The sequence below is a fragment of the Balaenoptera musculus genome, chromosome 2, assembly GCF_009873245.2.
Source record: "Balaenoptera musculus isolate JJ_BM4_2016_0621 chromosome 2, mBalMus1.pri.v3, whole genome shotgun sequence".
In the NCBI taxonomy this organism is placed as follows: Eukaryota; Metazoa; Chordata; class Mammalia; order Artiodactyla; family Balaenopteridae; genus Balaenoptera; species Balaenoptera musculus.
Window position 1 is genome coordinate 91,227,319 of NC_045786.1, and position 27,037 is coordinate 91,254,355.

Consider the following 27,037-nt stretch of genomic DNA (forward strand, 5'->3'; position numbering starts at 1 on the left):
CCTCCATCATCCCCGAAGCTCCAGCGCTGGAGGCTGCCCAGGACCCCCCCAACCTCCCGGCACCTCATCTCCAGACCTCAGCGACAGTCGCCCTTGGTCCTGAGGCCAGCCTGAGGCGCTCGGCCGCGTTCCCACCCCCTACCCGAACTCACAGCCAGTTTCCTTCTTGATCTCCTCGAGCTCTTCGTCCCGCAGTAACGTGGAGGCCCGGGACCCCATCACCGAGCCAGGAGCTCCTCCGGGAGCAGCGGCGCCAGAAGCGACAGCGGCAGCGGTAGGGAGGGAAGAAGGGGAGGAAGGGCCAGGGGTCAAGAAGGGAGAGGGCAGTGGCTCTATTGCGGACTGAGAAGGGAACCCAGGGGTGGCGCGCGGAGGAGGGCGGCCCGGAGGCCCAGCCAATTGGGAGTGAGGCTGAGCCCAGCGCCGGAGCCGACGTCGACGTTCCTAGCTCCAGCCCCCGAATGAATCAGCCCAGCGCCCGGCCGGGTCTAGCTAAAGACGGACCACGCCCCCGGAAACATGATGCCACCGGTCTTAAAGGGGCAATTCTGGCCCTAGCGCCCGCAATTAAAAGGGCAACGCCACTGACCCACTGTTTTACAACACAATAACGTGTGGCAGGCAGTGTAGCCAACCTGTTTCTCACAGAACTCTAACGCTAGAAATCCCACCCTACGGTTGGCATGGATTGCGGAGAGAAACAATAAAAACAGACAAAACGTCGCTTGGGTGAACGCTAGGGTGTGTCTCCTGGGAACTGCATGCTGGGAGTTGCACCTCCTGATTCTTCCTGGGGGCCCTCTCTCCTCCCGGCCGCAAGGGGCGCTCGGGAGCCAGCCTCGGGACCGCGCGCCGATTGGCTCCGCGGGAAACAGACGGGACCGCTGGTTCAGGCCGGCTGGCGTCCGACCTGTAGTGTGGGTTCCCAGCGCTGCGTACTTTAGTTTGTTTTCGGGACTGTTCTTTGATAACTGCCACAGCGGCCTTGAAACTCCCCGAGAGTTCTTCCTTAACAGAAGTCCCTCTTTTTTCACTTCAAGACTGAAGCTCGAGGAACTCACCATTTGGCTGAAATAGACACAAGATTTCCCAAACTTTCGTCGGAGGAAAAAGAAAAACCTAACGGCGGAGGAGAGAATTTCTAGCGTATGGCCCGCCGTTTATTTGAAGTTTCTTATTTTGCCTTAAAAACGAGGAAATTTGCATTTTGTTCCTGTGGCATATTTTTGTTTGTTTTCTTGAAAACATTTAAAGCCCCCCTTCTAATTAGTACACCCTTTCAGGTGAACCAGTTCTTTTCCTGTGGCTTCAGTGCCTTTACACCCCTTACCCGTCCCTCGAGTGTTACTTTGTACAGAACTGGTTTGAGTTATGGAAAAACCAAATTCTGACCGCTTTCACTTAGTACTTAAGCACTAGAACACTGTATTAGCGAGCTGGTCAAGTCAATTTAGGTTACTAGTTTTAAGCTTTACCTAAGGCTTTGACGGCTTAGCAGGAGACTGAGGTTCTAGTCTTACTGAATTGTTTTCACGATAGACTTCCTATTGTCTGACCTAATGATGTCTGCCTGAATAAGCAGAGTGTGAAATGTTGGATATGCCCATCTAGGCCACAGGACCTTCTTTTTATCCTGAGAGCGTAAGTATGGTAGAAAAACCTGTGATGTCACCGACGTGAATGTCTATTTTCTGAGTCTGTCTTGAAGCCCATCTCTAGGTCCTGACCTTACTCGCTCCTTCCTAATCTTGAATCTTAACCTTTTGCAGCCATCCTCAGTCGAGGTTTCTTTGCTTTGTGTTAATGTTTTTCTGATTTACTTTAACATTTCTTAAATTTCTTTATTATCCAGGCATTTCACAAGCTTATTTCTTATGTATCTTTTAAAAATATAAATTAATTTTTACCTCTATTAAGGGCCGGTTTTTCCAGTTTTATGTTCTCTTTTATTTCTGTAAAAATTCCCCTTTTACCAGTTGGATTGACTTGAACAAAGAAGAATGATTTTTCCAGGCACTCTGGTGACTTGTTTTATGTTCTCTCTGGATGCATAACACTTTGTCTTGCACTAGACTGCACACATCCTCCACTAGGGACCTGGTTTTAGTTCAGGTTCCATTACCTTCTAGCTGTGTAACTTTGGGCAGGTGTCTTAAATCTTTAAGCCTCAGTTTCTACATCTGTAAATTAAGTAGTTGTTGTAGGCAACAAATAATAGTTGTGAAAGCACTTGCTAGACCTTAAAATATTAAAGTGTAATTTATTTACCTGGTTAAAAATGCTGTGTAACTTCTCACCTCTTCCTAGTCAAATTGGGCCTTAGTTATTTGGTCAGTGTTTTATAGTTAAACTAAATTGCAAAATTCACTGGTTGACTATTCCAAGTGGGGCAAAGGCAAGCCACTTTTAAATTTAAGCACTGTGGAGGAACACTTAGCTGAGGTTCTAAATACAAAGACATCCGAATAACAGGATTGTTCTAAAAGATACTTTTTAAAGAAAAGATTTATCTTTTAATTTACAGTATTACACTAAGGATTATAAGAGTGTCTACTATGAATGATAGCTATTTCTGCAAGATAAAGTTTTTTCTTTGTACATTTCTGCATTGTTATCCTTTTTATGAGCATGCATCATTTTTACAAAAACAGTTGAATTTTACAAAACCAGTGTGTGGCATGTGTCTGTTCATCTGTCAGGCTGCACATGACTGGTGACATTACAGCAGCCCAGTCCCTGAGCTGTGGCCAGGGTGGGGTGGAATGGCCCTCGCAGTGACATGGCAACTGGATTGGTAATGCATAAATTGTGATAGTTCTAAGTCACTTATTCTTTGGTTGGTTACAGTGTGAAACTCTGGAAATGTGATTCATCTAGAAGAGGCTTCATCTAGAAGAGGTTAGATCCCAGACGTTTCTGGGTAAACAATTCATTGCAATGTGTTGGCAGGTGTTTGCCAATATCAATTTTTTTCATTTGTTCTTTTAGTTTTTTTGGTTGCTGTTAAAATGATGTATGCATGTGCTATTAAAAAGCCTCTAAATGTTCTTCTTATTCCATTTAGCTAAGGAAGGAAAAGTGATATTAGGCCATTTTATAGACAAAGACGTCAAACCCACCTTGCCTGAAGTCTTATACTTTTCAGTTTCCCATGTATAAATTAGAGTTGGTGCTTGCAATGATATTTTTCTCATTATCATTCTAAAAAGATGAACAGAATTGAATTACTCTAATATTTTTATTTTTCTTATCCCAGGTATGGGGAAAGGAAAAATAACCCCATTTTCCCCAAAATATTTAAAAAATCATAGATCTCTTTTATTTTCAAGGGTTTGGTTACTTAAAGAAGATTATTTGAAGACTCCTTTTGGAATCAGCATGGATCCTAGCAGTGACTACCATTTCCTCAACCAGATTTTGTGGAGAAGAGTGAAACTCACATTGGTTTGTGGCATCTTTGAGGGAGTGCTCCAGCATGTGGACCCTAACAAGATTGTTGTCCTGAAGAAAGGTCTCATTTTATTTCTCATAATCTCCTGCCTTTTAGGAGACTAATAACTCAGTTTGGGTGATGGTTCTGCGCTCCCTTAGCAACTGGGAGAGTGGCATTATTCCTATTTTAGGGAAAAGGTGGGAGGAGGATTAGAATGCTGTTTTCCCTAACAGAGCAACATGGCTGCATATGCTGGCTTGTCCCCACTTCTATACTTTTCTTGACATGATAGTGGAAGTTTTCAATGTATAGAGCTTTTTTTAACTGGGTACTTCTTTTAATTTCTCTCCATATGTACCTTGAAATTAAAAATAACCACTGTATTAGATAGAATTGCTTTTGGCTTCAACAGACAAATTCACAAAGACAGTAAGGCGTTAATTTTTCTCATGCAAAAAGAAGCGCAGAGACAGACTACTGAGGAATGGTGCAGTGGCTGAAAGATGCCAGGAGGGATCAGGTGTCTTGTGCTCCTGCTCTGCCACCTCAGCGACCATGTGTTATCCTCCTGGTCACAAGGTAGCCTTTACACCTCCCAGTTTCAATTCCAATTCATTTTTAAAGGATAAAATTCAGGAACAGCCAGATGGAAGAGATTTATAGGGCAAGGTATGTGGGAAGGGGCTCAGAGTTTCTACCCTCTCTAGGCATGCCACCGTCTTAGCCTCCTCCATGTGCTCACCTTGAAGCCCCAATATATAGTTTTTATTCAGCTAGAATATTGACTTGTTAAGAGTAGTTGATTTCCTGGCACAATAAATTTCAAGTTCACAGTTGAAACGTGTAAATGACATTTGAGAGATTAGTGTTATTGTTAAGCCATATTATGAGTTAAAATAGACTTTTGTAGGCTAGAATGGGACTATACCAGGCTTTTGCAATATTAATTCATTTGGTAATCATTAACTGAGTTTTATATCCCAGGCAGTGTGCTGGGTACCAGGGATATGGATAAGAAAAACATGGTCTCTGTCCTCAAAAAACTTTGTCTAGTAAGGAGACAGGTAAACAAGTAGAAAGATGTAATGCAGTGTGATACCCTCTGTGATAGAGGGACGCACAAGATGCTATGGAAACACAAAATTTCAGCTAATTTAGATCTGAGAATGGTAGGGTTAGGACAGTGGGGAAGGCTTCCCAAAGGAGGAATTGATGGTGGAACTGTTACACCTGTTTACTAATTTATGTATCATTTGGACAAAGCAGGGAGTGACATCACTATGACAGCAGCATGAAGGAAGGTTTGAAGTAGCAATAAACTAGAGACAAGGAGAATAGACAAGGAACTATTCAGACAATCAAGGGACCCAATAAAGAGGAAATGATGGGAGTCAGAGCTAAGGTTTGGCAAGGAATGGAGAAGAGAAGACAGATTCTAGAAATGCTTAGGAGTGAGGATAAGTAACCTAGTAATCAATTAGATCAGGGGTCCCCAATCCCCAGACCACAGACCAGTACTGGTCCATGGCCTGTCAGGAACCGGGCTGCACAGCAGGAGGTGAATGGCAGGCGAGCGAGCAAAGCTTCATCTGTATTTACAGCCGCTCCCCATCACTCAGCACTGCCTGAGCTCCACCTCCTGTCAGCATTACAGTGAGTGGTGTAATTATTTCATTATATATTACAATGTAATAATAATAGAAATAAAGTGCACAATAAATGTAACGTGCTTGAATGATTCCGAAACCATCCCCCCACCCCAGGCCATGGAAAAATTGTCTTCCACGAAACCGGTCCCTGGTGCCAAAAAGGTTGGGGACTGCTGAATTAGATAGTCAAAGAGCCTCCTACATTTATAACTCAGATTATGTGTATAGTACTGTTATTAATTGATAGAAATGGGAAGAGGAACAGGTTTGTTGGTTAGTGGGAGAAGATAATGATCAATTTGAAAAATATTGCAGTAAGTCTGCTATTAGTTGAAAATGAGAGTGGAGCTCAGAGAAATAATCCGTACTGGAGAAATAATGTATGTCAGGACAACTAGGAAGTTGATGTGATCATTCAAGGAGAAGGAAGAAGCATGAGGAATATCACCCTAGGGATTATCAGTGTGTAAGGGGCAAGCGGTGGTGGTAGAGACAGCTAAGGAGCCTGGAAGGAGCAAATCAGGGAGACAGTGGAACACTGGTTACAAGATGCTTATTAAAATCAATGAGGCCTGGTTTTGAACCCTGACTCTTTTTTTTTTACTAGTAGTGTGACGTTGAGCAGGTTATTCAACCTTTCTGAGCCTCAAATTCCTCCATAATGGAGATAGTGAAATGCCTATCTCACTATGTTACTGGATAGTCAAACACAGGCAAATAATTAGCAAGATGCCTGGTTTGGAGTGGGTGCTCAGTGTGGTGGCTTTAGATAATTAGTAGGAAAAGAAGTAAACACTAAGAGTGTCCTGTAAGCCAAAGAAGAAAGGAGAGAACAATATTGTCAGTGGATGCATGGGAACCAAGTATAAGATTGTAAACTTTTTTTAGGATTTGACAAATAGGCAGTTGGTGATCTTTGACCTATGTAAGAATATATTCAGTGGACTAGTGAAGGTAAAACTCATTTGTTTTGGATTGCTGAGAAATGTGGAAATATACAGCTGCTGTGAGCACTGCCATCTAGAAAAAAATGACACTGTATTGTAAACATGACAAATAAACTTCTCCCAACTCCCTTACCTACTCATAGAAGAGCCTGTAATTGGGCCACGAGTTGGATTGTTGTCTCTGACAATTAATAGTTCAAGCATGTAGCATGACATGAAACAGGGTGTGGACTCTAGAAGTAGTCAGATGACTTAAGTTTTTTTCTGGAGTTAGGTGGAGTAAAAATCAGTAGAAATATAATAAGTAGATAATCCTTAGCCCCAAAGGCCTTAGAATATTTTTGGAAGAAGTTTAAATTCAGTGTACTACTACTGCCCTTTTAGTGTATATTGGACCATTCTGGGGTTCCCTCTGTTCTTTATACTACTTGTTTCAAGGTTATAGCTTTGTAATTTATTATTGACTTTTTATTCCTTGGGGAAGATAATTTGGGGATTTTTATAAAACTCAGATTTGGGCACTTTTGTGAGACATATTTTCTTATAGTTTTAGGGAATATTACTTTTTATCAACCAAATGAATTGTTTTCTATAACAGTGAAGAATGTGGAGACTGATCGAAGTGTCCCAGGAGTGAAGATGTTTTTTGGACACGAGATTGTGAATGGTGAGAACTTCATGTTCCCTAAATGTTGGTATCGGGATTTGCAGTAGCAATAAACTCATTGCTCTGCCTCATTTCAGTGTTTGGGGGTGGGAGGGAAAACTAAGATGTTATCTTGCATTTATGAACTCTTAAAGCTGGTATTTGGGAATTGTCCCTTATCTTACTGTTTCAGTAGGTGCTATGAGCAGAACAGTCGTAGAGAATTTTAATCATGTTGGTTTTACAATGTGAGGACATCTGGTACTCAGTACTAGAGACTCAGCTCGCAGGCAGAGTTAGGAATCTGAACAGAAAGGAACTGTCTTGCTCAGCAAGCGAATTTAACACCAGACATTCACAGTACATTCACAGTCCCTTATTTGAAACCTTGGGGCCAAATGTTTCAGATCTCAGGCTAGTTCTGGATTTTTCAAAAAGCTAACAAAGGGTATATACTGGTCATATTACATAACACCTCAAGTGGGTCTGGTTAGCACTCTGTAATAAAACACATTTCTACAGAGAAACGGATGGATAATCATATTAAGTGGAATAAAATAGGACTATAAATAGTATGTCAGTTCAGGTTTTGCTGCCAAAAGAGTTAAAAAAATTTTTGGTTTTTAGACCTTTTGGGATTTTGGAATTGTGGGAAGTAGCCCTGTTCTTTATTTCTGCCAGATAAAACAATTTAGCAAGAATAGATACAATTGTTTGCCTAAAGGAAGAGCTATAGAAGCTCATCTGGTCAGTGTGCTTCAGACAAGCCAAATGGGGTAAGAGAAAAGGGTTAGGAACAAGAACTATTCTTTCTTTCAAGAACTCAAAAGCAAAAAGCCTTCCAAGGAGGAGTGAATATCAGTGTGGGGTGGAGGGGGGTGGCGGAATGGGTGAGCTGGGACTTCATAGAACTGTGCATTTCTTACCGTTGGGGCAGATATGAGGAAAGGAAAGGACTCCTGCCAATCAAGACCTACTTTAAAGCAGACAAGTCCAGCCAGCTTATTTTTTTTTTTTTAGTATTTCTTTCTTTCTTTCTATGGCTACGTCAGGTCTTAGTTGTGGCATGCGTGATCTTTAGTTGCGGCCTGCATGATCTTTAGTTGCAGCATGTGGGATCTTTAGTTGCGGCATGTGGGATCTAGTTCCATGACCAGGGATCGAACCCAGGCCCCTCTGCACTGGGAATGTGGAGTCTTAGCCACTGGGCCCCAGCCAGCTTATATAACTGTCATTTCTTACTGAGTACGCTACTGTAAACACTCTTTGTCCCTTGAGCGCCTTTTTAAAATGGCAGTGATGGTGGTGGAAGTACAGGGATTGTTAATTGTGTGTTAACTGTTAGACTTTGCAGTAGAACAGAGCTCTGGACTGGAACAAAGCTAGGCTGTGGATGAGTTTGTAAAGAAAAATGAAGGAATCACTACTACTATCTCCTAACTCAGGAGAAGGCTGACCACTGACCAGCTTTGTGATCTGTACACATGGATTCATTTCTTCCTAAATTCATTCTCAGAACTTGGCCTTTGTTTATAATTTCTAAGCTCAAAGGATGGCCTCCTTCTTTCTTTGCCCTGTGGCTCAATCAGCCATAGAGGGTTCTCCCTGAAAAGCACCTTGAATAAGAATTATCAAGATAAAGGCTAATAATTGATTAATCCAAGTTTTTAGTGAATTTTACTTTCTCTGACCCAGACTCAACACTTCTAGACAGTGTAGGAGAAAGAGACATTTGAAACATAGTGGCCCCTGAGAAACTTTTTCCATGAAAAGTACCTAAGTGTACTTAATTGAATCTTAGATGCCATTAATGACAAGGTGCATTATTTCTTTTCCCACCCTAAGAAAGAAAAAGAAGCTGCCAATTAAACTATCATGTGCATTTACTGTAAATCATATCCAATTTCAGAGTTGTTTAAAATGTGCATCTTAGAATCAATGATATACAATATTTCCCTGTATTCCGTGAACTGTTAGGTTAAAAATAAATGGTTTCAGAGTCTCTGTGGAATGTGTCTCTCATATATCTTTTGTGATTTCCAGTCTAGCTTTTATTACCTTTCACGTCGCTGAACTGTTAATGCACCAGCCTGAGAAAGTGGAAGGGACAGTATGAATGATTTAAGAGAAAACCCCCAAACAGTACATAGTGTGAGGGAAAATGCATTAGGATGGGAATAAATAGGAAAGAAAAGATATCTCTAGAACCAATCTGCATAACCACAAAGGTGTCCTGGAACGAAAAGGGTAAAGTGGATATGTAGAGAGGTTCCTAATCCTGCTAAATGACCAAGGAAGCTATGTAGGGATGTAAGATTAGGGGTCTTCAGTACTTTGGATAGTCTTTTCTCCTCTATTTATTTCTGGCCGATGAAGGCCTCTATGGACTAACATTTCATTCCCAATTACTGTCTGTGTTACATAATCAAACTGTGGGTGTGGAGGGGACAGAGGGATAGTTAACTGCTTTCAGATTGGAAGCCCTGTTGGAAGCCATTTGGTTATTTTACAGTGGAACTACTGGATGAAGAAGAACAAGGTGCAGTAAGAGAAAAGGCATCTTCTGTTAGGTATGATGGAATGATTTTCTTAATTATGATGTTACCCAGATGTACACATTAGGGTAGAAAGCCTTAACTGTAATTCACTAGCTGTGTAATTCCTAAAATGAGAAGAAATAGGTGGATGTTTCCTTCCATCTTTAGATGGTATCTTCAAATCAATGTAAACAGTGGATGAATGGGTTCTCTATGAAAGATCCAGAGTCCTAACAACTGATGTGTTTATGGCATTAACAACAAAGAACAAGTTCACCTAAGTGTTGTTTTTTGTAAGCATAGTCTAAATACAGAAAGAAACAGGATGGATACAATAAAAGATGAAGACCTAAATGTATATAAGCCTGCTTCTCCTGCCCCTGAGGCACCAACCACCTCTCTGCTAAATGACCTCAAGTACAGCCCATCAGGTGAGTACCAGGGCTCTGAATTTTCTAGGCTCTCTTGTGGTTCAGAACTCTTCAGAGTTGGTATAACCCTGAGTCAAGGTTCTATGTGGAATTCTCATCTAGGCTGTTGTTTCTAGGGTACGAATTAAGATAAAATATCATGATTCATTTGTTTATTTAATATTTGAGTGCACACTATATGCCAGACATTGGGGATACCAAAGTTTGGTATCTCTACCTTCATTGAGTTATGGTGCAGGAAACACACTAAATAAGATAAATTAGTATACTATATAGTATGCTGGTACCACATGTTAAGTAGAAAAAAACAGAAGAAAAAGAAGAAATGTGTGGAGAGGGTGGTTTTACAATTTTTGAGTGTCCAGGACAGGTCTCACTGAAATAGTGACATTTGAAGTAAAGGCTTGAAGGAAGTGAGGGACCAAGATGTATGAATATCTGGGGGGAATGGTTTTTAGGCATAAAAAATTAGCAGATGCAAAGGCCTGAGAGAGGAACATGCCATGATCTTGAAGGGACAGCAAGGAGATGAGTGTAGCTGGAGCAAGGAGAGCAGTAGGGGATGAAGTGGGGTGAGTGGATCATGGAAGACTTTGTATATCATTGAAAGGACTTGGCTTTTACTCTGCAGTGAGAAGAGAAGCCATTGGAGGTTGGTTGGTTTTTTTTTTCATTTCCCTAATGACTAAGGACGTTGAGGATTTTTTAATGTGCTTTTTTGACATCTGAATATCTTTGGTGAATGTCTATCCATATCTTTTGTTCATTTCTTACTGGATTGTTCTCTTATTATTCAGTGTTGGGAGTTCTTTATATATTCCGGATACAAGTCTTTTCTAAAATAAATGCTTTGCAAATATTATCTCCAAGTCTGTGGTTTGTCTTTTCATTCTCTTAAAGCATCTCTTGAAGAGTAGACATTTTAAATTTCGATGAAGTACCGTTTATCCATTTTCTTTCTTTTATGGATTGTGCTTTTGATGTCATATCTAAGTAATCTTTCCTAGCTCAGAGTCGCAAAGATTTTCTCCTTTGTTTTCTTCTAGACATTTTAGGTTTTACATTTAGGTCTATGATCCATTTTTTTTTTAATGTTTATATATACTTTTTTTAACATCTTTATTGGAGTATAATTGCTTTAAAATGGTGTGTTAGTTTCTGCTTTATAACAAAGTGAATTAGCTATACATATACATATATCCCCATATCTCCTCCCTCTTGCGTCTCCCTCCCATCTTTCCTATCCCACCCCTCTAGGTGGTCACAAAGCACTGAGCTGATTTCCCCGTGCTATACGGATGCTTTGCACTAGCTATCTGTTTTACATTTGGTAGTATATATAAGTCACTGTCTCACTTCGTCCCAGCTTACCCTTCCCCTTCCCCATGTCCTCAAGTCCATTCTCTACATCTGCGTCTTTATTCCTGTATGATCCATTTTTAATTTTTGTATATGATGTGATATGGACAAGGTTTTTTTTTTCCATATGGACATCCAATTATTCCAGCACCGTTTATTGAAAAGTCTGTATTTTCTCCCTTCAGTTACCTTTGCACCTTTGTCAAAAATCAGTTTTCCGTATGTATATAGGTTTATTTATTTATGGACACTCTATTCTATTACACTGATCTAATTTTTCTATCTTTACACCAATACTAGACTGTTTTGTTTATTGTTGATTTATGATAGATCTTGAAAACAGGTAGTATTAGTTCTCCAACTTTGTTCTTTTTCAGAGTTGTTTCAGCTGTTCTTTGTTCTTTGCATTTCCCTATGAATTTTAGAATCAGCTTGTTAATTTCTACCAAAAAAGAAAAAACTCTGCTGGAATCCTTTTTGGGATTACAATGAACTGATAGATCAGTTTGGGGAATATTGACATCTTAACAGTATTGAGTATTCCATTCCATTAACCCAGTATACCTCTACATTTATTTAGATCTTTAATTTCTCAGCAGTGTTTTGTAGTTCTCATTGTATGTCTTACACATCTTTTGCCATATTTATCCCTAAGTATTTCTATTTTTATACTATTATAGAAGGTATTTTTTAAAACTTCTATTTTCCATTGGAGAGTTTTGAGCAGAAGAGTAACGTGATCTGACTTCTGTTTTTACAAAATCACTCTGGATGCTGTATAGATACTGAGAGGAGGGCCTGTGTAAGAGCATGAATACCAGTTAGGAGGCTACTGAAATAATTCTGTCTAGTGGGTACGGTGGTTTGGACCCTCATTGTGACAGTATGGTTGGTAGGAAGTGGTGGAATTCTGCATGTAAACTGAGGTGGAGCCAACACAATGTACTGACAGATTAGATGTGGTTGTGAGAGAAAAAGAGGAAACAAGGATGACTTCAGGGGTTTGGGCTTCAGCAGCCTGAAGTATGGGAAGGATTCTGGGTGGGAAAGGTTTTGGGGAGATGGTTAGGAGTTTAGTTTTGGTCAACCTAAGTTTGAGAGTAAGCTGAGAGATGAAGAGAAGGATCTGAGGTGGAGATATAAATTCAAGATCTAGCCTATAAATGATATTTAAAGCCTTGAGACTAGATGAGATCACCAAGAGAGTAAGTATGGATAGAAAAAAGGAAGCGGTTTATGGACTATGTCCTGAGCCACTCCAGAGTTTTAAAGTTTGGGAGATGAAGAAGAATTATATGTTATACTATACCTCTAATCTTTTAAATTACATAATTAGAAAAATAATTAATTTTCAGGATCCAGAGAATTCCAAACGTGTGGACATTTGTCCATCTCCAGGACTAATTTATTTTAAACTATTATTTTTTATTATGAATGTGCTTTTAGAAAACGCATGTCTTAAATACTGTATGATATCACTTATATGTGGAATCTAAAAAATACAACAAACTAGTGACTATAACAGAAAAGAAGCGGAGTCACAGATACAGAGAACAGACTAGTGGTTCCTAGTGTTGGGGGAGATATAGGGGTGGGGCAGTGGGAGTTACAAACTATTGGATATAAGATAGGCTACAAGGATTTATTGTACAACCCCGGGGAATATAGCCAATATTTTCTAATAACTGTAAATGGAGTGTAACCTTTAAAAATTGTATAAAATTTTTTTTTAAAGTACATGTCTTAAAAACAAAAAAAGTACATGTCTTGAAGTATTCAAGACATAAACTTATATGATGAAGGAAACATTACTGGATTATCAAAGGAAATGAGTAAATATTTTATTTTATAAGATATCATCAGTGGGGCTTTTGTTTATTCTCAGCTGACAAATAGGATGCTAATAGTGTTCACTATGGGATGGACTGACGCAGGTGATAATGAAATAGTTCTCAGTATTCTAGGCTTAGTCTCAGTAGTTCTAGACATTTGAGTTGCAATAGAGTAGGACTTAAGGATTATGGCAAAAATTAGTGGGAGGGCTATTCTATTGCCAAGGAAGACATATATATAATAACATTCTCCTGTAGAGGAAGAGGAGGTGACATACACAGTCGTTGATCAGTTCCAGCAGAAGTTTGGTGCTGCGGTAAGTATTGCCCTCAATCATTCTCCGTATTATCTGCAAATGGGTATCATGTCTATGTCTCATAAATTTCTCTCTTATTATAAGATCATTAATGTTTTTCCTAATGAGTTAACAAAACATCTGAAAGCCGGCTATTTGCCAGGCATTGTTCTGAGGTCTGGGTTAAAATAATAATCAAGACAAAGTTCTAGCCCTGAAGGAGCTTATTTTAATGCAAGAAAATAAACACATAATTGTATATCAACTGGTGATAAGTGCTATGAAGAAAAAGTGTAGTATGGTGAATAGAATGACGGGGAGTTCCTATTTTATTTAGGGTAGACAGAGAAAACCTCTGTGAAGAGGTGACATTGGAACAGAGATCTAAAAGAAGTAAGGGAGCTAACCATTTGGATATCTAGTAAAAAATTTAAAGAAGGCATAATTACAAGTGCAGAGACCCTGAGGCTGAAGCGCACTTGACTTGTGTGGAGGAACAGCAGGGAGGTCATTGTGGCAAGACCACAGTGAAAAAGAGTGTTAGGGAATGGAAGGGGGCAGGAGGCAGGTCAGGTAGACATAAGGATTTTGAGTTTGACTTGAGTAAGATGGAGAGCCATCGGCAGTTTTAGAGGAGAGGCAGAAATTTTTTTACTTATATTTTTAAAAGACCAGTCTAGATGCTCTATTTAGGTAATTTCTCTATAATCTTTTATTAATTTGAGATATGGCAGTAACTAATTATTCAGCCTAGGGTATGGTTCACAGTTAGACTTTAGGGAAATCGTTAAGTTTTTTGTTTAGAAGCAAGCTTATGCTCGTGTATGCACAGGTGTATTTTTTTTAAATTAATTAATTATTTTATTTTATTTTTTTTAAAGGATATTTATTTTACTTTTTTTTCTTTAAAGGAATTCCTTTTATTTTTATTTTTTATTTATTTATTTAGTTAGTTAGTTTTGGCTGTGTTGGGTCTTCGTTTCTGTGCGAGGGCTTTCTCTAGTTGCGGCAAGCGGGGGCCACTCATCATTGCGGTGCGCGGGCCTGTGACTGTCGCGGCCTCTCCCGTTACGGAGCACAGGCTCCAGACGCGCAGGCTCAGTAGTTGTGGCTCACGGGCCTAGTTGCTCCGCGGCATGTGGGATCTTCCCAGACCAGGGCTCGAACCCGTGTCCCCTGCATTGGCAGGCAGATGCTCAACCACTGCGCCACCGGGGAAGCCCTATTTTATTTTTGACTGTGTTCGGTCTTCGTTTCTGTGCGAGGGCTTTCTCCAGTTGCAGCAAGCGGGGTCCACTCTTCATCGCGGTGCGCGGGCCTGTCACTGTCGCGGCCTCTCCCGTTGCGGAGCACAGGCTCCAGATGCGCAGGCTCAGTAATTGTGGCTCACGGGCCCAGCCGCTCCGCGGCATGTGGGAACCTCCCAGACCAGGGCTCAAACCCGTCTCACCTGCATTGGCAGGCAGACTCTCAACCCCTGTGCCACCAGGGAAACCCCTGCACAGGTGTATTTTTTAAGAGAGGGTTAGCTTTCAGCAGATTCTTTGTTTTTTAAACAGCGTTATTGAGATATAATTCACATGCCATAACATTTACCAATTTAAAATGTACAGTTCACTGGATTTTAGCATATTCACAGAATTGTACATCCATCACCACAATGAATTTTAGAACATTTTTAATACCCCAAAAGGAAACCCCATATTCCTTACCCAACACCTCTAATCCCTTCTGAGTACCCCCAGCCCCTGGCAACCGCTAATCTATTTTCTGCCTCTATGAATGTGCCTGTTTAGGACATTTCATATAAATGGGATCATACGATGTGTGGTCATTTGTGATTGGCTTGGCTTCTTTTGCGTAGCATAATATTTTCAAGGTTTATCTATGTTATAGCGTGTATCAGTATTTCACTTATTTTTGTTGCCAAATAATATTCCTTTGTATGGATATACCACATTTCATTTATCCTTTCACCATTTGATGGACATTTGGATTGTTTCTACTTTTTGGCTATTATGAATAGTGCTGCTGTGAACATACATATACAAGTTCTTGTGTGGACACGTTTGCATTTCTCTTGGATAGATACTTACAAGTGGAATTGCTGGCTCATGTAATAACTCTGTGTTTAACTTTTTGAGGATTGGCCATACTGTTTTGCAAAGCTGCTGCACCACTTTACTTTCCCACCAGCAGGGCGTGAGGGTTCCAATTTCTCCACATTCTTACTGACACTATTATCTGTCATTTTAATTATAGCCATCCTAGTGGTGTGATCTACACCACTATAGATCTCATAGATCTATAGTATCTCATTGTGGTTTTGATTTGCATTTCCCTGAAGGCTAATAGTGTTAAGCATATTTTCATGTGTTTATTGGCTATTTTTTTCTTTTTTTTTAAAGAGATGCTTCCCATTTAGTTTTTTTTTTTTAACTTATTTATTTTTGGCTGTGTTGGGTCTTCGTTTCTGTGCGAGGGCTTTCTCCAATTGTGGCAAGCGGGGGCCACTCTTCATCGCGGTGCGCGGGCCTCTCACTATCGCGGCCTCTCTTGTTGTGGAGCACAGGCTCCAGACGCGCAGGCTCAGTAGTTGTGGCTCACGGGCCTAGTTGCTCCACGGCATGTGGGATCTTCCCAGACCAGGGCTCGAACCCGTGTCCCCTGCATTAGCAGGCAGATGCTCAACCACTGCGCCACCAGGGAAGCCCTTTCTTTTTTTTTTAATTTTTGTTGGAGTATAGTTGATTTACAATGTTGTGTTAGTTTCAGGTGTACAGCAAAGTGAATCAGTTATACCTATACATGTATCCACTCTTTTTTAGATTCTTTTCCCATATAGGCTTATTGGCTATTTGTATATCTTCTTTAGAGAAATATCTATTCATTTGCCATTTTAATTGAGCTACAAGAATTCTTTATATATCAACAGATGCTTTAAAGGGTCCATGGCAACAACAACAAATAATAGGATAAGAACTTTTGCTCTGGAAATTTAAAGAGTTAGTTGGAAATTCTTATCAGTAGGGAAATACAGCTTTTGTTCCTAGTTTTGCAGCCTTCTTGTTGATTGAGAATGGAACTGAAGTTGAGTCCCCTTTTTTTATCATTGATGAAAGATACTCAGAATATAGAACACTTTATGCTCTGTAAAGGAAGATATTGTGCTAGTGTAAGTTACTTTGCCTTTCTATTCTTGAGTAATTTATCTACCTGTAAAATGGGGAGAATCTTGTGCCACGCAGATATTTTCATGGATTATGCAGTAAAGATTTTAGAATTGTATAATGTTTTAAAATATAAGAATATAGATAATAAGAGGACCAGCATGTGTTTCCAGGATACCCCTATTTCAGTTTTGAATAATTTAATGAATCCAAGACTTTAAAGGACCTGTTGAGTCTATGTTTTTCTCATTCTGAACAGTAGATACTATGAGACTCAGCCACTGTGTGAGTTCCCTTTAGGTATAGTAAATTGCTGTTCTTTGCATGAGGAATCTTGCCATAAAGACTAGAAACCTTTCGCTGTAACATCAGTGGTAACAAAAGGTATCTGAGTTTTCAACACTTATTAGCATTTGCAATATGAATGATTTATTTTCCAGTTGTGGAATAACTTTGTGAACACTGAAAAGAGGATCAGAAGCATTCAGTGTGATTTGTGTGTGTGTGTGTGTGTGTGTGTGTGTGAAGTAGACGTGTTTTGGATTTTGTAAGTTTAAAAAAATATGATCCACTTTGTTTATTTCTAGCCATTTTACTTGTGCCATTCATGATGTTATAATTGCAACATTTATCTTCTGGAGATTTTTATTTTCTTCCTTTTCTTACCAGATGCTGCACATCAAGAAGCAAAGTGTCCTGAGTGTGGCAGCAGAAGGAGCTAATGTGTGTCGTCATGGGAAACTGTGTTGGCTTCAGGTAAAAGATTTCTTAAAACTTTTTATTTTGAAATAATTGTAGATTCACTGGTAAATTTATTTTAATTGTCTTTTTTATGTCACCCCAGTGTCACTGTCCTATAGCTTGTTTGGAATGTCTTTCAATTTTCTTGTACTCAGTTTATTATTTTCAAAGGAGAGAGCTTTAGGGACTTCCCTGGTGGTCCAGTGGTTAAGACTCCTTGCTTCTGGGGCTTCCCCAGTGGAGCAGTGGTTAAGAATCTGCCTGCCAATGCAGGGGACATGGGTTAGAGCCCTGGTCGGGGAAGATCCCACATGCTGCGGAGCAACTAAGCCCATGTGCCACAACTACTAAGCCTGTGCTCTAGAGCGCAAGCCACAACTAGTGAGCCCACATGCTACATCTACTGAAGCCCATGCGCCTAGAGCCCATGCTCCGCAAGAGAAGCCACCGCAATGAGAAGCCGGCGCTTGTCGCAACTAGAGAAAGCCTACGCGTAGCAACAAAGACCCAACACAGCCAAAAATAAATTAAAAAAAAAAAAAGACTCCGTGCTTCTACTGCACAGGTTTGATCCCTGGTCGAGGAACTAAGATCCTGCATTCTGTGTGGTGCAGCCAAAAAAAAAAAAAGGAAAGAGCTTTATAATCATCGTTGCTGTCTCTGCTGTCTCAGAGGCTCTACCTGAGGTCTTCTTTCCCAGCTCTGTTCTCTTGCCTTAGACATATGGAGAATTTCTTTTTTTTTTTTAAGATTTATTATTTATTTATTTATTGTATTTATTTTTCACTGTGTTGGGTCTTAGTTGTGGCACCCGGGACCTTCGTTGAGGCATGCAGGATCTTTCATTGCAATGCACGGGCTCCAGGCTGCGTGGGCTCTGTAGTTTGCAGCATGCGGGTTCTCTAGTTGAGGTGCGTGAGCTCAGTAACTGGTGCACGGGCTTAGTTGCCCCGCAGCATGTGGGATCTTAGTTCTCTGACCAGGGATTGAACCTGCGTCCCCTGCATTGTAAGGCAGCTTCTTTACCACTGTACCACCAGGGAAGTCCCGAAATATGGAGAATTTCTTATCTTTCCTCTGGTTGGTAGATTTCCACAGTAGATTTCTGCCACATCATTCTCATTTTCCTGGATCAAGGAGATGTAGGTGAGGATATACATTATATCCAAAGAACTTTGTAGTGAGCATTGGATAGCTAGAGGATGGGTAACCACCTTTGGATCAAACTCAGCATCATCAGTATTTAAGGGGGAGTGGGCCAAGAAAGCCAGCTGAGTTCCCAATCAACGTCCTCCATCCTTTGACTGAAGACCTACATCAGCCTACTGAGAGAATATTTTTATTAGGATTGGCAGTCTGCCTTCTTGAACTCTTTCCTCTGGAATGTTTACTTTCTCAAAGGGAAAGGAATGGAGGTATCAAGCCCAGTTTTGCTCAGGAATTAAATTGCCTCCCTCTTGTTCCATGCACTTTCTAGGTAAACCTTAGCTTTTAGATGACTAGGTTAGAGTTAGCAGCACAAATGAAAATTATTTAAAACAAACCTCCACAAACAACAAAAGCAAAAATAAACAATTTGGATACCATCAAATTAAAAAGCTCGAGATTGGTTCAAGATGGCAGAGTAGAAGGACATGCTCTCACTCCCTCTTTCGAGAACACCGGAATCACAACTAACTGCTGAACAGTCATCGACAGGAAGACACTGGAACTCACCAAAAAAGATACCCCACATCCAAAGATGAAGGAGAAGCCGCAGTGAGACGATAAGAGGGGCGCTATCACAATAAAATCAAATCCCATAACTGCTGGGTGGGTGACTCACAAACTGGAGAACACTTATACCACAGAAGTCCACCCACTGGAGTGAAGGTTCTGAGCCACACGTCAGGCTTCCCAACCTGAGGGTCTGGCAATGGGAGGAGGAATTCCTAGAGAATCAGAGTTTGAAGGCTAGCGGGATTTGGTTGCAGGACTTTGGCAGGACTGGGGGAAACAGAGACTCCACTCTTGGAGGGCACACACAAAGTACTGTGCACATCGGGACCCAGGGGAAGGAGCAGTGACCCCAGAGGAGACTGAACCAGACCTACCTGCTAGTGTCGGAGGGTCTCCTGCAGAGGCAGGGGGTGGCTGTGGCTCACCAAGGGGCAAGGACACTGGCAGCAGAAGTTCTGGGAAGTATTCCTTGGCGTGAGCCCTCCCAGAGTCTGCCATCAACCCCACCAAAGAGCCAGGTAGGGTCCAGAGTTGGGTCACCTCAGGCCAAACAACCAACAGGGAGGGAACCCAGCCCCACCCATCAGCAGACAAGCAGATTAAAGTTTTACTGAGCTCTGCCCAACAGAGCAACAGCCAGCTCTACCCACCACCAGTCCCTCCCATCAGGAAACTTGCACAAGCCTCTTAGATAGCCTCATCCACCAGAGGGCAGACAGCAGAAGCAAGAACTACAATCCTGCCGCCTGTGGAACAAAAACCACATTCACAGAAAGATAGACAAGATGAAAAGGCAGAGGGCTATGTACCAGATGAAGGAACAAGATAAAACCCCAGAAAAACAACTAAATGAAGTGGAGATAGGCAACCTTCCGGAAAAAGAATTCAGAATAATGATAGCGAAGATGATCCAGGACCTCGGAAAAAGAATGGAGGCAGGGCTTCCCTGGTGGTGCAGTGGTTGTGAATCTGCCTGCCAATGCAGGGGACACGGGTTCGAGCCCTGGTCTGGGAAGATCCCACATACCGCGGAGCAACTAGGCCCGTGAGCCACAATTACTGAGCCTGCGCGTCTGGAGCCTGTGCTCCGCAACAGGAGAGGCCGCGATAGTGAGAGGCCCGCGCACCGCGATGAAAAGTGGCCCCCACTTGCCGCAACTAGAGAAAGCCCTTGCACAGAAACGAAGACCCAACACAGCCATAAATAAAAATAAATAAATAAATAAATAAATAATAAAATTAAAAAAAAAAAAAGAATGGAGGCAAAGATTGAGAAGATGCAAGAAATGTTTAACAAAGATCTAGAAGAATTAAAGAACAAACAGAGATGAACAATACAGTAACTGAAGTGAAAACTACACTAGAAGGAATCAATAGCAGAATAACTGAGGCAGAAGAACGGATAAGTGACCTGGAAGACAGAATGGTGGAATACACTGCTGCAGAACAGAATAAAGAAAAAAGAATGGAAAGAAATGAAGACAGCCTAAGAGACCTCTGGGACAACATTAAACGCAACAACATTCGCATTATAGGGGTCCCAGAAGGAGAAGAGAGAGAGAAAGGACCCGAGAAAGTATTTGAAGAGATTATAGTCGAAAACTTCCCTAACATGGGAAAGGAAATAGCCACCCAAGTCCAGGAGGTGCAGCGAGTCCCTTACAGGATAAACCCAACAAGAAACACGCCGAGACACATAGAAATCAAATTGACAAAAATTAAAGAAGAAAAATTATTGAAAGCAGCAAGGGAAAAATGACAAATAACATACAAGGGAACTCCCATAAGGTTAATAGCTGATTTCTCAGCAGAAACTCTACAAGCCAGAAGGGAGTGGCATGATATACTTAAAGTGATGAAAGGGAAGAACCTACAACCAAGATTACTCTACCCAGCAAGGATCTCATTCAGATTCGATGGAGAAATCAAAAGCTTTACAGACAAACAAAAGCTAAGAGAATTCACCACCACCAAACCAGCTCTACAACAAATGCTAAAGAAACTTCTGTAAGTGGGAAACACAAGAGAAGAAAAGGACCTACAAAAACAAACCCAAAACAATTAAGAAAATGGTAATAATAATTACCTTAAACATGAACGGATTAAATGCTCCAACCAAAAGACACAGGCTTGCTGAATGGATACAAAAAGAAGACCCATATATATGCTGTCTACAAGAGACCCACTTCAGACCTAGGGAAGCATACAGACTGAAAGTGAGGGGATGGAAAAAGATATTCCATGCAAATGGAAATCAAAAGAAAGCTAGAGTAGCAATACTCATATCAGATAAAATAGACTTTAAAATAAAGAATGTTACAAGAGACAAGGAAGGACACTACATAATGATCAAGGGATCAATCCAAGAAGAAGATATAACAATTATAAATATATATGCACCCAACATAGGAGCACCTCAATACATAAGGCAACTGCTAACAGCTCTAAAAGAGGAAATCGACAGTAACACAATAATAGTGGGGGACTTTAACACCTCACTTACACCAATGGACAGATCATCCAAACAGAAAATTAATAAGGAAACACAAGCTTTAAATGACACAATAGACCAGATAGATTTAATTGATATTTATAGGACATTCCATCCAAAAACAGCAGGTTACACTTTCTTCTTAAGTGCGCATGGAACATTCTCCAGGATAGATCACATCTTGGATCACAAATCAAGCCTCAGTAAATTTAAGAAAATTGAAATCATATCAAGCATCTTTTCTGACCACAACGCTATGAGATTAGAAATCAATTACAGGGAAAAAAACGTAAAAAACACGAACACATGGAGGCTAAACAATACATTACTAAATAACCCAGAGATCACTGAAGAAATCAAAGAGGAAATCAAAAAATACCTAGAGACAAATGACAATGAAAACACAACTATCCAAAACCTATGGGATGCACCAAAAGCAGTTCTAAGAGGGAAGTTTATAGCTATACAAGTCTACCTGAAGAAACAAGATAAATCTCAAATAAACAATCTAACGTTACACCTAAAGGAACTAGAGAAAGAAGAACAAACAAAACCCAAAGTTAGCAGAAGGAAAGAAATCATAAAGATCAGAGCAGAAATAAATGAAATAGAAACAAAGAAAACAACAGCAAAGATCAATAAAACTAAAAGCTGGTTCTTTGAGAAGATAAACAAAATTGATAAACCATTAGCCAGACTCATCAAGAAAAAGAGGGAGAGGACTCAAATCAATAAAATCAGAAACGAAAAAGGAGAAGTTACAACAGACACAGCAGAAATACAAAGCATCCTAAGAGACTACTCCAAGCAACTCTATGCCAATAAAATGGACAACCTGGAAGAAATGGACAAATTCTTAGAAAGGTATAACCTTCCAAGACTGAACCAGGAAGAAATAGAAAATATGAACAGACCAATCACAAGTAATGAAATTGAAACTGTGATTAAAAATCTTCCAACAAACAAAAGTCCAGGACCAGATGGCTTCACAGGTGAATTCTATCAAACATTTAGAGAAGAGCTAACACCCCTCCTTCTCAAACTCTTCCAAAAAATTGCAGAGGAAGGAAAACTCCCAAACTCATTCTATGAGGCCACCATCACCATGATACCAAAACCAGACAAAGATACTACAAAAAAAATTACAGACCAATATCACTGATGAATATAGATGCAAAAATCCTCAACAAAATACTAGCAAACAGAATCCAACAACACATTAAAAGGATCATACACCATGATCAAGTGGGATTTATCCCAGAGATGCAAGGATTCTCCAGTATACGCAAATCAATCAATGTCATACACCATATTAACAAATTGAAGTATAAAAACCATATGATCATCTCAATAGATGCAGAAAAAGCTTTTGACAAAATTCAACACCAATTTATGATAAAAACTCTCCAGAAAGTGGGCATAGAGGGAACCCTCTTGCACTGTTGGTGGGAATGTAAATTGATACAGCCACTATGGTGAACAGTATGGAGGTTCCTTAAAGAACTAAAAATAGAATTACCATATGACCCAGCCATCCCACTACTGGGCATATACCCAGAGGAAACCATAATTCAAAAAGACACATGCACCCCAATGTTCACTGCAGCACTATTTACAATAGCCAGGTCATGGAAGCAACCTAAGTGCCCATCGACAGACGAATGGATAAAGAAGATGTGGCACATATATACAATGGAATATTACTCAGCCATAAAAAGGAACGAAATTGGGTCATTTGTAGAGACATGGATGCATCTAGAGACTGTCATACAGAGTGAAGTAAGTCAGAAAGAGAAAAACAAAGATCGTACATTAATGCATATATGTGGAACCGAGAAAATGGTACAGATGAACCAGTTTGCAGAGCAGAAATTGAGACACAGATGTAGAGAGAAAACATATGGACACCAAGGGGGGAAAGCAGCAGGGGGTGGTGGTGGTGTGATGAATTGGGAGATTGGGATTGACATGTATACACTGATGTGTATAAAATGGATGACTAATAAGAAAAAATAAATAAAAAATAAACATTAAAACAAAACAAAAATTTAAAAGCTCTGCACATTAAAAGAAAGGATCAACAAAATGAAAAGGTAATCTATGGAATGGGAGAAAATATTTGCAAACCATATAGCTATTAAGGGGTTAATATCCAAAATATATAAGGAACTCATAACAACTCAATAGCAAAAAACAAATAATCTAATTTAAAAATGGGCAGGGGGGCTTCCCTGGTGGCACAGTGGTTAAGAATCCGCCTGGCAATGCAGGGGACATGGGTTCAAGCCCTGGCCCGGGAAGATCCCACATGCCACAGAGCACCTAAGCCCATGCGCCACAACTGCTGAGCCTGCGCTCTAGAGCTCACGTGCCACAACTGCTGAGCCCTTGTGCCACAACTACTGAAGCCCACGCACCTAGAGCCCATGCTCCACAACAAGAGAAGCCACTGCAATGAGAAGCCTGCACACTGCAATGAAGAGTAGCCCCCGCTCGCCACAACCAGTGAAAGCCCATGCACAACAACGAAGACCCAATGTAGCCAAAAATAATAAATTAATTAAATTAAAAAAAAAAATGGGCAGGGACTTCCTTCGTGGTCCAGTGGTTGAGAATTTGCGCTTCCACTGCAGGGAGCACGGGTTCATTCCCTGGTCAGGGAATTAAGATCCCGCATGCTGTGCGGTGTGGCCAGTAAATAAATAAATCAATAAATAAAAATTAAAACAGGCAAAGGGGGGCTTCCCTGGTGGCGCAGTGGGTGAGAATCTGCCTGCCAATGCAGGGAACACAGGTTCGAGCCCTGGTCTGGGAAGATCCCACATGCCACGGAGCAACTGGGCCCGTGAGCCACAATTACTGAGCCTGCGCGTCTGGAGCCTGGGCTCCGCAACAAGAAAGGCCACGATAGTGAGAGGCCCGCGCACCGTGATGAAGAGTGGCCCCCGCTCACCGCAACTAGAGAAAGCCCTCGCACGGAAACGAAGACCCAACACAGCCAAAAAAAAACCAAACAAAAAAAAACAAAAACAAAAAAAAAACAGGCAAAGGATTGGGATAGACAATTTTCCAAAGAAGATATACAAAATGCCAACAGGTACATGAAAAGGTTCTCAACATCACTAATCTTTAGGGAAATACAAATCAAAACTACAATGAGAGGGATTTCCCTGGTGGTCCAGTGGTTAAGAATTCGCTTTCCAACGCAAGAGACGCGGGTTCAATCCCTGGTTGGGGAACGAAGATCCCACATGCCACAGGGCAACTAAGCCCGCGTGCCGCAACTACTGAGCCCGCGAGCTCTGGAGCCCGCGCACCACAACTAGAGAGAAGCCTGCGCGCTACAACGAAAGATCATGCATGCTGCGACGAAGATCCCGTGTGCTACAATGAAGATCCTGTGTGCTGCAACTAAGACCCACAGCAGCCAAAAAATAAATAAATAAAATGAATAAAATATTTTAAAATATAGCTATCGTTATTTCAAAAAAAAACTACAATGAGATATCACCGCACACAGGACAGCTGTTATCAAAATGACAAGAGATAAGTGCTGATGAATACATGGGGAAAAGGGAACCTTTGTGCACTGTTGGTGGGAGTGTAAATTGGTGGAGCCACTATGGAAACAGTATGGAGGCTTTTCAAAAAAATTAAAAATAAAACTACCATATGGTCCAGCAATCCCAATTCTGGGTATATATCCAAAGGAAATGAAAACAGGATCTGAAAGAGATAACTGTATTCCCATGTTCATATTGCAGCATTATTTACAATAACCAATACATGGAAACAACCAAGTGTCCATAGATGGATGAATAGATAAAGAAAATGTGATATATATGTACAATGGAATATTATTCTGCCATAAAAAAGAAGGAAATCCTGCCATTTGTGATGACATGGATGAACCTGGAGGGATTCAGCTAAGTAAAATAAGTTAGAGAAAGACAAATACCGTATGCTCTCACTTATATGCAGAATCTAAAAAAACCAAACTCATAGAAACAGAGAGTAGAGTAGTGGTGCCAGGAGTGGGGGAATGGGGGAAATGGATGAAGGTAGTCGAAAGGTACAACTTCCAGTTATAAGATAAATAGGTTATGGGAATGTAATGCACAGCACGGTAATTATAGTTAATAATACTGTATTGTATACTTAAAAGCTGCTAAGAGAGTAGATCTTAAAAGTTCTCACCACACACAGATAACCATGTGAGGTAACAGATATGTTAACTACCCTCATCATAGTAATCCTTTTGCAGTATATACTTACATCAAATTATCATGTTATATACCTTAAACTTACACAATGTTATATGCTAATTTTATCTCAATAAAGCTGGGGAGGGAGGAAGAAACCAAACCAAAACCTCTCTCTACCAAAACAAAAGGGTGGACTTCCTGGTAATGCAGGCCTGGGCACCTCTAGGTTATTTCCTAATTTGTCCCCTTTTGTTGTCTAGATACCAGAGGGGACATCCAGTTGGTTACAAATATCGTCTTTTGTGACTGGGAGCAAATCAGTGGGCACGTTTTCTCCCACCAGGTCCTTGGACTTGTATGTTTAATTTTTTAAATCAAAGTATCACATGCCCTATGTATTAAAAGCAAAAAAAAAAATGCTAAAAGGCTTATGAGGACAGAAAAATCCTCACTCCATTTCTCTCTTCAGAGGTGGTGCTTTTTTTTTTTTTAAGAATCCAGTAACAAGGTTGTTAAAGTACACGTGTACAGCACTTTACAGTTGACAAAGTACTTTGACAAACATTATTTCATTTACATTTTTCATTTCATTCTCCTTATAGGAGACCTATGATGCAAATGTTAGTCCATGTGATGCTGTTCCATAAGACCTTAAGCTGTCTTTACTTTTTTCGTTGTTTTTTCTTTTTGCTGCTCTGAGTGGGTGAGTTCCACTGCCTTGTCTTTGAGTTGACTGATCCTTTCTTCTGCTTTATCTAGTCTGCTATTGAACCCATCTAGTGTATTTTTCAGTTCAATTATTATATTCTTTAGGTCTGTGACTTCTATTTGGTACTTTCTTACATTTTCCATCTCTTTGTTGAAGTGCTCAGTGTGTTCATCCATTCTTCTCCCCAGTTTGGTGAACATCTTTATGACCATTATTTGAACTCTTTATCAGGTAAATTATTTATCTCCATTTCATTAAGTTTTTTTTCCTGAGGTTGACTCTCTGTGTTGGTTTCTATATAGTAGATGAAACAACCACTCCTCCCAGTGTTTAAGGAGTGGCCTCATGTAGGAGATGAACCTTGTCATTCAACCCTGCCTCAGCTCCTGGTTGTCTTTCAAACCTCTTTGCCTTGTCCAAGCAGCCTATTATATTTTTAATAGCTCCCAGTAGTTGAGGATGTCCCAAGACCTGTCAGTGTCCTAAAGGGGAGGATCTCAGCACATAGACTCAGGGTGACTGGAAGTGAGACCTTCAGGCATCAGTTTTTTAAGTATGCAAATATGTACATTCCTGTGGGACCACAAGCATAAACCTTGCTGGCCACCAGAGCCAGGCAATCTGGAGGTGTCCCCTGAGCAGCAGTTGCAGAAATCAGGGCTCCAGATGAGTGTCAAAGCTCTTTTCTGGGTGATATAGGTGAGCTGGAGCAAGGGAGAGCGTCAAGATGGAGTCCACAGCTTATGTTCCTTGAGAGCAGCTCCATAGGCCACTAATGTGTACCAATCCTGAAGCCTGCCCCTCAGGCTGAAGCTCCAGGATGAGCAAAGAGCCCTCCTTCACAGAAAGACTGGAGAGTGTGCCCCAGTCCA

At 40.6% G+C, this 27,037-nt stretch overlaps 2 protein-coding genes across 7 annotated transcripts in view; one reads left to right on the forward strand and one right to left on the reverse strand.

Annotated features, from left to right (window-relative positions):
* Positions 1–509, reverse strand: part of CHP1 (calcineurin like EF-hand protein 1) — a 38,058-nt gene extending 37,549 nt beyond the window's left edge. Inside the window, exon 1 of the mRNA XM_036842758.1 lies at positions 153–509. Within this exon, the coding sequence (XP_036698653.1) occupies positions 153–219 (67 nt within the window). The 5' untranslated portion in view covers positions 220–509. The remainder of the gene's footprint in view (positions 1–152) is intronic.
* A 371-nt stretch (positions 510–880) lies between these two features.
* Positions 881–27,037, forward strand: part of EXD1 (exonuclease 3'-5' domain containing 1) — a 38,553-nt gene continuing 12,396 nt past the window's right edge. For 2 of the 6 annotated variants that reach the window (XM_036842980.1, XM_036842984.1), the window contains exons 1-7: positions 881–1,641; positions 3,330–3,511; positions 6,628–6,696; positions 9,188–9,245; positions 9,516–9,643; positions 13,093–13,151; positions 16,970–17,056. In XM_036842980.1, the coding sequence (XP_036698875.1) occupies positions 3,379–3,511; positions 6,628–6,696; positions 9,188–9,245; positions 9,516–9,643; positions 13,093–13,151; positions 16,970–17,056 (534 nt within the window). In that variant the 5' untranslated portion in view covers positions 881–1,641; positions 3,330–3,378. Of the gene's footprint in view, positions 1,642–2,847; positions 2,899–3,329; positions 3,512–6,627; positions 6,697–9,187; positions 9,246–9,515; positions 9,644–13,092; positions 13,152–16,969; positions 17,057–27,037 lie in introns of those variants that run through there. The other 4 variants (XM_036842982.1, XM_036842981.1, XM_036842983.1 and 1 more) reach the window with 4 other exon arrangements.